General features: G+C 46.0%; 1 protein-coding gene across 1 annotated transcript in view; it reads left to right on the top strand.

Moving 5' to 3' along the window:
• LOC126538739 (developmentally-regulated GTP-binding protein 2) overlaps nt 1–13332 on the top strand; it is a 28825-nt gene that overhangs the window by 7179 nt on the left and 8314 nt on the right. The window contains exons 7-10 of the mRNA XM_050185474.3: nt 3711–3783; nt 4469–4559; nt 5661–5835; nt 7793–7881. Of these exons, the coding sequence (XP_050041431.1) occupies nt 3711–3783; nt 4469–4559; nt 5661–5835; nt 7793–7881 (428 nt within the window). The remainder of the gene's footprint in view (nt 1–3710; nt 3784–4468; nt 4560–5660; nt 5836–7792; nt 7882–13332) is intronic.

Genomic DNA, 13332 nt, shown 5'->3' with positions numbered 1-13332 from the left:
CTAGGGCAAACCGGCAATGCTGACCAAATTCCAGTTTATCTGGACATGCCATCACCCCTCACCATCCATGAAAAGGGCTCTAAACAGGTTTATGTCCCATCCACTGGCAAAGAGAAGACGTGAGTTACCGTCATGTTGTCATGCACGGCAGATGGCCGCAAGCTCCCGCCCTATGTCGTCTTCAAGCGCAAGACAGTGCCTAAAGGTGAGGAGCTGCCAAAAAATGTCACCATGAGATGCCATGAGAAAGGCTGGATTAATGAGGATGTTGAGCTCGACTGGGTAAAGTCCGTGTGGGCGGCCCAGAGCACTGTTGTCATTCCCGTCCATTCTCATGCTGGACAAGTTTCGTTGTCATTTGGCCAACTCAGTGAAGAGGCTGTTGCACGAATCTGGCACTGAACTCGTCGTTATCCCGGGTGGGATGACGTGTCAGCTGCAGCCTCTAGATGTTTGCTTGAACAAGCCGTTCAAAGACGCTGTCGAGCAGTACTACGCAGCGTGGATGCGCTCAGGTGAGCCTGCAGCGACGCCGACTGGGCGACTGAAGCGGGCATTGCCAGCCACACTATGCAAGTGGATTGTGGACCACATGGGCGAGCATACCAGGGGACCTTGTGTGTCACGCTTTCAAGAAGTGCGGCATCTCGGAACATCAAGAGAAGTGGATTGCCATCTGTGACACAAAGGAACCGAACATGCCGTTTAAAATTATTATTTCAGCTCATAAAAGGGCACTACAACATTGATACATCACGCTTTATCACTTTCTCTACTGGTTATGCTACACGTCATCGACACTCACAGACAATAACACCGTTAATTACTAAAAAGAATTGCTTCAAATTTTCCTTTTTCCCCAGAACTATTGTTGAATGGAATAATCTTACTGATGACTTTGTAACTCAATGCTCACTGCCATTAGTTGAGTCGCACCTATGTTTATGTAGCGAGTGATTTACTGTGTGTTGTTCAGTAACTGCTTGCATTTGTTCATCGCGAGTGACCTATGTTATGTATCGCTGTATTTTGTACTTAAATTTTTTCAATTTCACTTTGTATACACCCTGCTAAGGTCCTGGAAACAGGACCGCAGTATCAATAAATAAATAAATAAAAAATGCTCGGTGGCACAGAGGATGATTACCTCTGGGAAGATATGTCCGACAAAGAACTATCTGAAGAGAGCGCAGCTGAGGAGGACAGTGATGGATGTGTAGAGTGAAATTTAAATAAATGTTTTCCTCACTTACATCATAAGCAAATAAAAGTTTTTTTTTTTCCAGCAATTTTTTTCATATCATATCCCAAAAATTTCACCTCATATTTTGTGCGGGGTCGTATTATATGCAGGTTTTTACAGTAATTGTTTATTGCTAAGAAATTTGCAGTTTCGCCCGAAAGGCAAAGCATGAATTGCGATAGCAAATTATTATACAACTATACAAAGTAAGGATAGTACATGGCTTTATCGGCCGTATAAACTTGTGAACATTCACTTACTAACTAAATTAATGAGCATGGTGTCAAGTGCATGCATGGCCATATCTCAGTATGACCGCAGACAGTTGTTGAAATACTGGCATGATTAAGAGCAGCAGCAGCTGCAAACAAATTGACCTTCATGCTGCCCCTCGCTTTAATGCGAACTAAGCGGCAAGAACACAGCACACACGAAGCTATCGGCCTTCAGCATGCCTGCATTCTGTACCCATCGCAGATCGCTTTCAAGATAGGGCCCACGCAGTCATGCCCTACGCCGCCGCCATTGGAGTAGAACTCCCGCTACTTCCCCAGTGTCTTGTGTGCGATAGAAGGTGGAGCACTTCCTTCCCGTCTTCCTCCCTTGCACATGCGAAATAGAGCCACCATCCTCAGCTCATCCTCGCACGCTTTCATTCACACCGACAGTATATGCGCGCAGCTACAATGTTATTACACTTGGGCTTTTTACGGAACATCACAGCGACGCCAACGATGGTGGAAGGAAAGCAGCTGGAGTGTCTATATGATTGCTATCGCAATAAAATGGACTGTGTTGCATTCTAGAAGAACCATAGAATCAACTTGGCAAGTTTGGAGATCTTCCAGAAGAAGCTGATTATAGTCGCATGCTCGTCCACGTAGGAATTAAACCTTGGCTGCAATGTTTGTGGGCGTCGTAGCCATTGGGTCTCACTAATTTCTATTAGTTTGGAGCAGTCAACTAGCCTCTAATCATGCAAAACTTAAGAAGGTCAGAACACTCGTACGCTTGCCAGCTCGCGCTCACTCCTGGCCGCTCCTGGCCTTGGGAAACGTCGTGTCGTAGCGAGCTATTGATAGCACTTCAAGACAAGTAATTTAGATGTGACTACTCCGTTGGTCAAGCCGGTGCTGGACAAAGCCAGTTTGCTCTACGTAGCACGGTCAGATTGGGGCGCATGAGCTTGCATTTCACCACTGTCGTATGCACTACAGCTGGCCACTACATGCAGTTGCATGTAGCTGCATAGCGTAGATAACGCTGCCCCTGCGGGACGCCGCAGTGAGCCCCCATCACTGAGCTCACTACAGTTCGCGTGGGACAACCGCACGCTCTGGTTGGTCTGTGTGAGTGATGTGGCTACAGGTAGAGTACTGCTCCAGGTGCATGCTGAGTGGTTCCGAGTGCCAGTGTGTGACTGGCAAAGGTGTTAACTTGGCACTCTTTCTTTGTGCACCCAAACTGTAGGCCAGCAAGCTGCTGGCCAGCCGAGCTTGCGCACAATGCACTCTGGTCTGGCGGCTCTGGCATGAGCTAGGACATGTTCTACCAGACGCTAGAAGTCGCATTTTCTCTAGTGTAGCGTGCGGCGCAGGCCCATGTTTTATGCCATATCACAACTGAAACACAAGGCACGCGTTCCAGGTTGGCTGTGGCCGGATTATATCTGCATCTTTAAGCCGATGGGCGCATTGCCAATATATTTGCACAAGAGAACATAAAGACAGTGTTCTGTTCAACCCTTGTAAATTGTGTGATTGCTACAGAGATAAGTCTGAAAGAGAGTGTGCTACTCATGGCACTCAGTGCAACAAAACAGTTGCGCATCGCTATCTCATGCGCTGTAGCACAGCAAAGGCATGAGGCACCGGGAACTCGGCCATAAGTTGAGGGATAGCCTCCAACTTTGGCGCATCGTAGGTGCCAAATTCGGAAGTAGTGGCATCCCAGTGGACATCCAAAATCAAACGGTGATTTTCAGTAGGCAGAGCGTTGTGGGCACTCCGTGCTCCGCTGTAGCCTTTGCAGTGCAAGGCATTGAAAAAGGTGCTGGAGCACTGCGAAGGGTATCATAGGCGATTTTTGATTGCTAATAACTCCGCTTCTGTTGAACACATTGAAGTACTTTTTGCAGCAAAGTATCTCTGAAATAGTCTATTTTAATTTCAAATGCATTTCTAGACTACAATAAAAAGTGATTCGAGGATCCTTTAAAGATGTCACAGCACATTTGCTTGCAGCACACCTTTTATGCTACATGGGCATCACAAACACTTATCATATGTTGCACCTGCAATTAGGAAATTGCGAAATTACCCAATTCTTGTTTCAGTTACGTTTCAATTGTGCTTTAGATCATGCTGTGAAGAACCTTTAGGAACTCGGGATTGTAGTTTCGCTTACTGTCATTTAGTTCAAATTGCACTCGGTGGATTCAAAACTCCTAACTTACCGTGGTTTCCAGGAAGCTGCTGGAGCAAGAGTTGGAAGCCGTCGGCATCAGGCTAAACAAGCTGCCGCCAAATATTTACTTCAAGGTGAGTCACCACAAATTTGCTGTACGCCATTGCATGCAGTGCACACACCAAGAGCTGTTTAGGCCAAAGACTGCTAACATGTTATAAAACAGTACAAGTCAGAGAATGCACAGTTCTTCACAACTTTTGACGTTGTGCCAGAAAACTCTTGTTCCTAACTGCCCCAGAGTGTGCATTTGGTGGCAGTTTGTTTGCAGGTGAAGTTTGTAATGCGCTGTGTGCCCTTTGTTGGCATGTAGCGAACACAGTTAAAGGTGTGACAATTTCTGCATTTTTTTTTTGTGAAGGTGGTACTCTTAACCATGAAAATGGTACTCTCTGCATGACGAAACTGTAATGAAAAACAAGAGTTGGTTCACTTTTTGGCTAGACAAAAGCTACTCTTAATATTTACTTCTCTTTTTCTTTGTTTTTAAGTTCACAGGCCTGTATAAAAAGCTACACATAGGTTTGCCAGCGAGCCTTTTTTCATGCTTTACTGCATGTCTTCTACTAAGAGGCCACGTAACTATTTGTGCACCATTATTTTAAGAGAATGTCCTGTGATTAGCTTTAAAATAAGTATTGCAACTACACCATGCCCAGGCACGATGCTTGCTGATGTTTCTTAAAACTTTCGTTAATGGTACTACAGTTTCTTATTGTCCAAGGCTCTTATTTTTCTCGTTTGCCCTTATGATTGCAGGAAAAGAAAGCAGGAGGCCTGAGCTTTAACTCGACTTGCAACCTGACAAAGTGTGACGAGAAACTTGTCCAAATGGTTCTTCACGAGTACAGTGAGTGACTGCACCTGGGCTGGGCTCTCAACAGTTGTGCCAGCAGTATGAGCTTGTTCACACTGGGGCATCTGGCGTCTAAAGCGGTGCAGAGTCCAAGATCCGCCGAAAAGGCCCTCTCTGCGCTGTTCGGTTCCAGACCGATCTTTTTCGCTGCTGTTGTCAGAATCCCTCGCCGGGAACCAATCAGAACACGAAAGTCTTGCAAAGCAGGCCGTACCCACCACGGCCACTGGCGCCATCTCTTCTTTGGGGAACACCTCTTCTGCTCCTGATACATAGCCATAAATGCGCCTGCACGTCTCCTTTTTCGGGGCTTGTACTTGCGATCGATGTGAAAAAACACACACACACAAACTCAGCTCAAGTGAAGGAAGTGTTGGGCGTACAGAGACATCTGGGATACCCGTGTGTCTGTGCAATTCTGTGTATACCTGGCAGATGGCGCTACTAGTAAAATTTCGCAGCATCCCGAGTTCTTCGGCTGTGCAGTGGGCAAACAGTATTAATGACGCGGCATTTTGTCAGCAGGAGATATCCGATCGCTGTAGGCGCCTAATGCCCAGTGGGGATGTGGCATAATGGTAATGGCCACTACAAGAGGAAATCTTTAGCATGACCTTTGACAACATGATTACAACGGTGCCATTGATGTCTCTTCACAGACAATAGTTTTTTTTTAATTGGTGTTGCATTACATTGGCAATACCAGCAGCAGTGCCACTTGGTGCTGAAGTGGCACGAGCAGGAATTTCTGAGTCAGGTTTGGTAGCAATGGCATTGGGGTCATGTGATGTTGTTTCAATTAAGTGCAACAGCATTGCAAGTAGTACTGGCTGAAATGTTGTGCTGCTAGCTATAAGAATGGTAACCAAAGCACTGCACAAGCCTGTGTTGCCTATTTGCATGCAGCCAGTTGTACTAATCCTAAACTGCGATGAAAAATATGTCCAGAAGCTTTTTTTTTTCTGAGAGCCGCAGTTCCTCAGAAGCTCAGTTGGTTGGCTGAGAGTTGAATTTATAAGGTCAGAAAAATTAGAAGTGAAGCTCGCTGCTTTTAGCGGTCCGTGGTTATGTGACCGAAAATATTTCCCAATGCAGAGATCTTCAATGCCGAAGTCCTCTTCCGTGAGGACTGTACCCCGGATGAGCTGATTGATGTTATCCTGCGCAACAGGGTCTACCTGCCTTGTGTATACGTTTACAACAAGATCGACCAGATCGCCATCGAGGAGGTGGACCGGCTTGCCCGCCAGCCACACAGTGTTGTTGTCAGGTGAGCCTCGCAGCGTGTACATGATTAATTCCAGCTAGTAAAATTTTTGAGTTGAACTAATTATTCAACCTGCATTTTAATGTGCCCATGTCCTTGAGCTCCGGGAAGTCGCCATGCCTTTTAACCTCTTCCTTAATTCTCACTTTCGGGCACTTTTATTCAATTTTTTTTGCCTGGTCCAAGTTGAGTGATAAAGGTGAACAGCTTTTAAAGATATCAGTTTTAGTCATACTCTTGTCAAAACTATCATAATGTTGTAAGTGCCCGAATGCCAACCAGCTCTTTCGAGACGCACTTGCTGTCACGCGTGAGCCTTGGGGCGTCTTGAGGTTTATATGCGGTAGCGTTGCATTCGGGAAGGGCAGCCCTATCCTTCTCACACCACCACCTCTGCCTGTGGTAGCTATGGGAGAGGGCTCAGTCGGAAGAAGACGATGGCAGTCGCCTTCTATGCCGGCGCCTCCGAAAACAACGCACATATGAGGGATCTCTTTTCTATAGAATTACGCAGTGAAACAACAGCTGTTACCTCAATATTCTCACTGTAACAGCTGTACGCCGCCAAGCTAATCATTCCTTTAAAAAAGTGAATAGTTTTAAGCATCTTGCTGTTCACTTACATTTACAGTCGTTGTCAATCGTTTCTGCACAATATTTGTTGCCTTGTGCAGAAATTATTGGTTACTGTTTCCCTCTAGCATTTTTTTGTTCAAGGGAATCTATAAACTATTATTGTTGTCCATGGTCAGTAGTGGCATAACTTTCATTCCAAGAAGAAGAAAGCACGAGCTAAAGTTTTACTGCGATTAGCCTTCAGCTGATTTGCATTCAGTGCTGCAATCAGCCTCTCTATAGGGATTTCATAGAATATGAAAGGGCATTTGATTCAGTAGAGATAACATAAGCCATAGAGGCATTGCATAATCAGGGAGTACAGGAAGCTTATGTAAATATTTTGGAAAATATCTACAGATTCCACAGCTACCTTGATTCTCCACAAAAACAGTAGGAAGATACATATAAAGATAGTGGTCAGGCTAGGAGACACAATCTCTCCAATGCTATTCACTGCATGCTTGGAAGAAGTGTTCAAGCTATTAAACTGGGAAGGCTTAGGAGTGAAGATAAACGGCGAATATCTCAGCAACCTTCAGTTTGCAGATGACATTGTCCTGTTCAGCAACACTGAGGACAAGTTACAACAAATAATTGAAGACCTTAACATAGAGAGCATAAGAGTGGGGTTGAAGATTAATATTCAGAAGACAAAGGTAATGATAAATAGCCGGGCAAGGGAACAAGAGTTCAAGATTGCCAGTCAGCCTCTGGAGTCTGTGAAGCAGTACATTTACTTAGGTCAATTACTCACAGGGGACGCTGATCATGAGAAGGAAATTCACAGAAGAATAAAAATGGGTTTGAGCGCATGCGGCAGACACTCTCAGCTCCTGACTGGAAGCTAACCATTATCACTGAAAAGAAAGGTGTACAATCACTGCATTCTGCCGGGGCTAACATATGGGGCAGAAATTTGGAGACTGACAAAGAAGCTCGAGAACAAGTTAAGGACCGCGCAAAGAGCGATGGAACGAAGAATGATAGGTGTAACGATAAGAGACAGGAAGAGAGCGGTGTGGATCAGAGAGCAAACGGGTATAGACGATATTCTAATTGTTATTAAGAGGAAAAAATGCAGCTGGGCGGGCCATGTAATGCGTAGATAACCAGTGGGCCATTAGGGTTACAGAATGGGTGCCAACAGAAGGGAAGCGCAGTCGAGGATGACAGAAGACTAGGTGGGGTTATGGAATTAGGAAATTCGCAGGTACAAGTTGGAATTAGTTGGCGCAGGACAAAGGTAATTGGAGATCGCAGGGAGAGGCCTTCGTCCTACAGTGAACATAAGATAGGCTGATGACGATTCTGATTTGCATTCGTTCTTTGTACCTGCCTGCAGCTGCAACATGAAGCTGAACCTGGACTATTTCCTGGAGAGGCTGTGGGAATACCTGGCTCTGATTCGGGTCTACACCAAGAAGCGCGGATGTGAGTGGCTGTCTTGAATGTAACTCTTTGTCATTAGTGTGTGCCCTTGCTACTCAAGTGATTTGGAAGGCAGGTTATCGGAGTGATGACAGAGAGAAATGAATGAACTAAGGCAGACTGATTACAGTAGTTGCTCACATAATGATCGCACCCTGAACTTGTCGCAGCGACATGTCGTGCACCAAGTTCAGCTAATGATGATCGTGCTTACCATCTGTCGAATGCTACGTGAACGACTCTTGAAGTAATACAACGCGGTCTGCACTCACCCAACATTCTTAAGCAGATGCCCCATTTCATTCCTTTCATCACTTTCCGTACTTCCATGAAAAAAGAAGTTACAACCAAACTTGCCTAGGCTTTATTATTTGTAGGCTTCATAATGGTTTTGGTCAACAACATAAAGGGCACCTTTCGATTCTTCTCGTCTGCACTCGTGGGCACGCAACAAATTGCGAGCGGCAACGATAGTAGCCACGTTTACGCTGATACGTTAGAAGTGTACCCTATTCATACGCCGACGCTTGTAACGTAGCTAAGATATTCGCCCCCCCTTAGTGGAAACATGCCGTATTAGAATAGTAGTGAAGACAAACGCCGCAGTTTCTGCAGCATGCCCGCCATGTGTTTCTATGTCATTGGCAGCTAAGCGCGCCCATCTCTGTTTCTGTCCCCTCAGAGTGCACATAGCTACGTTATTGCCACAAACTTGCTGATATTAACAATATTATTCCATTACTGATACGGAAGAAACTGTTTCAATGCGCGTAATGTACTCACGACAAAAAAAATAATCACGTTCGGCACGTTCGGCTTGCTCCGCCGGCCGCCATTTTTGTTTTGGCGTCCCGCAGTGCCTGCACTGACAGCGACAGCCGCCTGCTTGTCATCCCGCAGCAAATGCGGGATGAAAAAGAAATGTTTCTTTTCGTGGCAAATTTAACCCGCGTAATGATTGCACCCCTGAATTTGGGTCAATTTTTCTGGGGAAAATGTGTGACCATTGTGCGAGTAAATACGATAGTGCACTTGCGAGATATTAGACAGGTCAGTTATACTGTGAGCTGAAGTTTTGCAAGCCCCGAAAAGATGTGTAAACAACTTGCTGGTGGCGATGCCTCCTCAAAACTCCACTACCATATATGTGACACCATAGATCTTCACTTCATGTCTGCCTGGATATAGTTAATTGTTTATCAATTGATAATCATACTGTGTTCTAAAGAAAGGGCTCAAACTGGCAACATTACATGCAATGGCAGCTGTATTCTCATGGTAGCAAAATGCAAATACTCTCGTATGCTTGGTTTGGATACACGTTAATGAACCTAAGGTCATCAGAATTCATTTGCAGCTACCCCTCTACGGTCTCACATAGTTCATGAGTTGATTTGGGGTGTTGGTTCTTATCAATCAGCCAATAAACCTCACAACTTCTGCGAGCTTCCCCTGTGCAATATAGAGTTCAGTTAGTTAACATAACAAACATGTATATAACATATAACAAACATGTATACAGTCGAACCCGACTATATCGAACCCGTTTACATCGAATTATTCTATATATCGAACAATTTCTGGTCACGGTATAGTTACAATGAGTATATATAGCAAAAATTACGCTTACATCGAACAAATATTGCAGTGACTCCCGATATATCGAATGTCAAGCGGCGGAAAAGTGCCCCCAGAAGTTGGCTTTCTCACGCGGTAGCGGGGAAACCCGGCGGCGCGGCTCCATCCAAACGCTCTCCCTACCGTGACCGCGCTGCCTCGGGCTGTTCGGGCGAGCCGTCGACACCCCCCCCCCCCCCCCCTGTCGCGCATAGTGGAGTCTATTAGGCCACATCCTCCCTCTTTCTCTATCATCTTTCACTTCCCATTCCCTCTCCCCTGACGACGCTTCGCCGTGCTCCATCACGGGTTGCAGAATCAAGCGTCCTTCCTCTCTTTAGATCACTATCTATCGACACTCCCCAGCAAAAAATGATCCTGGCCCGCCTCGGCGCTCGCTCAGACAGCCAATCAGAGGCTCTTGTGCTGTCTTCGTGCAAGATGGCGAAAGTGCGAGTTGTCTGGCTGCTTTTCTGGTTTATCGTGTTTGCGCCTTGTGGGCCGTCTCCCGCATAGTTGCCGTGATGAAGCGGCAGAATTCGCCTTTCGTCGTGAAGCTCGAAATCATAAATTGCGTCGAACGCGATGAGAAGTTGGATGTTCCCGCAGCGTGCAAGATTCCGCGGAGCACTCTCGGCTCGATATGGGCTAAAGTGGCCAGACTCGCAACCCGGTGCCCATGGCGCCCGATGCGTACGCACGGCCGCGTACGAGGGGTTCTTCATACGTTCCGGTTTCTGCGTGCTCGGTGATGACTGTAAATTTTAATGAATGCGACGAAGCCGTTACCGGTGTTGCCGAAGTTTGGAGCGAGCTGTCGAAATTTCCGGGACATTCGAATCAACGGTGGACGAGTTTGTGAGTGCAGATGATGGTGTCGCGACCACTGGAGAGCCCGGAAACGAAGACTACATCGCCTACATCGTACCGAGCACAAATGAAAGTAGGCACATTGAGGAAAGCAACGACGGTCCTTTGCCCACATCCTCCGAAGTGATTGGTGCACTCGCATTAGTCCGGTGCTTCTGCGCGAATGCGGAAGGTTGCGGCCTCAGCGCCTCCGACTCCTTAGACAACGTGGGGAAGTGCGTGCGTCGCAGGCAGCGAAATTGCCCAAGCAGATGAATATGCAGGACTAATTTATACCAAACTAAGCTAGTTTCTTCCATAAAGTGATTTTATAAATGGTATGTGCTTTTATGACATCCAATTATTTAGCAGGCTTATATCGAATTATGCTCTATATCGAACTGATAGGCGTTTTTTTGCGAGTTCGATATAGCCGGGTTTGACTGTAGTTTCTCTGGAAGTTCTGTGTGTGTGTCTGTAGTGTGCTCGTAACACGAAGAAACAGCAGATTTTCACAAACCGTGCGGCTGTGAACTTTTGTTTTTTTACTTGGCAAGAACACAGCAGAAACTGTTGTGATGATGTAAACAGCTCACAAAGAACATGCTTCCAGTAAAACGCTAGTGTGTGATTGGTTTCATAGTAAGGTTCGTTACAGCGCAACACACTTGTGTGTTGCGCTGTAACGAACCTTACTACGAATCGCAACCAACTGGCCCAACTTGCCATCTTGGTGTGAATGGTTCGCTCAGGAAATTACCTTTGAAGATCGGCCTTATTACAGTTGTCCTTCAAGTGCGTGAACCTTGGACAACATGGCCAAAATACGCTATCTCATTGGGGAAGATCGATGCAGAATAATCGACCAACTCGAAGACTGATCGGCGTTATGCTGGAGCTCCATTCAGTGCATATTGCATGATGAATTTGGAATGCAACGAGTGGCTGCTAATTTTGTGCCAGACTTCTCACCGAAAAAAACAAATATTTCGCTGCTCGAGAACCAAAAGGCATTAATCTAAACTCTCCAAAAGAACTAGTCATAAAAGGATCGTCGCGTAGAAGTCTGTCATGTAATGAAGGACGCGGTCACAGACAATCCAGTTTTTCAACAAAATCAACACATGCAACAAGTCACGGTGCCATGGGTACGATCCCGAAAGTAAACAACAAACCAGTCAGGTGATGTCACCTGGCTCACCTCGTCCGAGAAAAGGTCGTCAGGTTAAATCACATATGAAGACGATGCTGATCTGTGTGTTCTTTGACATTTTCAACCTTGTGGGATTCTCACACCCGTGCTCTTGGGACAAAGGAACGACAACACATTAGTTCAAACAATCACAAGGGCATTTATTGCACCTTTAATAGATCAATACCTGCTAGCCGAGCTGCTATCCACAAAACATGCCGATGGGCGCGTGACAAATCTAGGAAGTCCGACTCACCGCGACCAGATAGCGAGCAAATATGTTCGCCCCATGCTGGATCCCAACGCCTGGTCGTTCGCGCGTACGGTCACGCGAACGGTGGCGCGTTCGAACGAGGCCTCACGAGACGGTTTCGCAAACCATAGATCGGCGCACACAAGGGACGTCCGCGCCGCTTGACAACCTCGAACCAAAGAGGAAGAGCCTTCTCCTTTACGTGCCCAAGTAACCCCGCCGTGAGGCGGCGTTAGCAGCGCAACACTCACGCCATCTCTCGTACTGCGCTTCAACCACACCGACCGCCGCGGGACCTAAGCCACGCGGCGAAGCCGGATTACAGGAGACTGGAGCTATGCGGGGAAAACAACATATCAGGGGACACATGACGGTCGCGCATCCCCACAACCTACACTCAGAATTCGTCCCTCAACGTCAAACCATCAACCAACAATTCTCTTGGGAGGTGTTGAAACACCTGCGCAGAAGTCCAGGGAAAACATGGGGAAGGTGGGAGATGGAAATTCAAGGATGCAAATCGGGGATGCAAAGCGCTATTATGCCCGAATTGCTACCTAATAAATAACATTTTATGAAAGTTGCTGGCTCAAAATGACTCGTTTAACAATCTTACACATGCTACAGTGTACTGTGCCTGTGTTAATTATCTAAGAATGAGTTAAAAATTATTTATGCTACATACCCAGGAAATGAGCAAAACGAGAACAAGGTGAAAGCAGGAGCCAACGTTTCGACAAGTGGACTTGTCTTCTTTAAGGCGACATATGCTTTCCTCACTACAGTATATATAGCTGGGGCTCTTCTAAAGGGGAGAGGGCGCAAGGCGGGTGGGTGCGGCAACGAGAGAAGGTGTGTTAGTGGCGAGGGTGTCGAATTGAGAATAAAGAAGTGCTGTGCACAAGGCCAGGAACACAACCGTCTGTCAACCACGTGTCAATGCTCGTGTGTCAGCCGGCGTGTCAACAGCGTACACAGCAGCCCTCTATTACCTGTTTCGCTGGTGGTCGTGGGCTATTGTGTCTCTGAAAGAGATGATAGAAGGAGCGGCAGAAACCAGTGCTTGTGAAAAAAATAATAAAAGAATAGAAAATACTGAAATGGAATAAATAAATAAAGGAAAAAAGAAAACGGAAAGAAGAAGAAGAAAAAGGAAATGCTAAGAAACCAAACTAAGTGTTGTTGCCTATAGCTTGAAATTTAGCACAGCGAATAGATTCTAAAGCTCTGTTTGAAACATTTATGCCTGTTGGTTGCAATGTCTTGAACTTATGGATAAGTTATGATTCTCTGTATTTTCTTTCTCGTTCAGAATGGAAATTTGACTGTAAGATGTAGAGTTTAAGTTCATCAATGTTATGACCTGGTTGGTTGAAATGCTCGGCGACTGCTTTGGGAAGCTCTTTAGCTGTGTCCGCGCTATGTCCATTTAATCTGACGTTCATTGATTGTCCCATTTCACTTATATATTGTTTCTTACAGAAGGAACATTAAAGCATATCTGTAAGAGCATGTGTGTGTAATTTGTTGATCTTCCCTTGCC

Source organism: Dermacentor andersoni, chromosome 8 (assembly GCF_023375885.2).
Source record: "Dermacentor andersoni chromosome 8, qqDerAnde1_hic_scaffold, whole genome shotgun sequence".
NCBI lineage: Eukaryota > Metazoa > Arthropoda > Arachnida > Ixodida > Ixodidae > Dermacentor > Dermacentor andersoni.
Note: the sequence above shows the minus strand (reverse complement) of the source record. Positions and strands in the feature narration are given on the sequence as shown.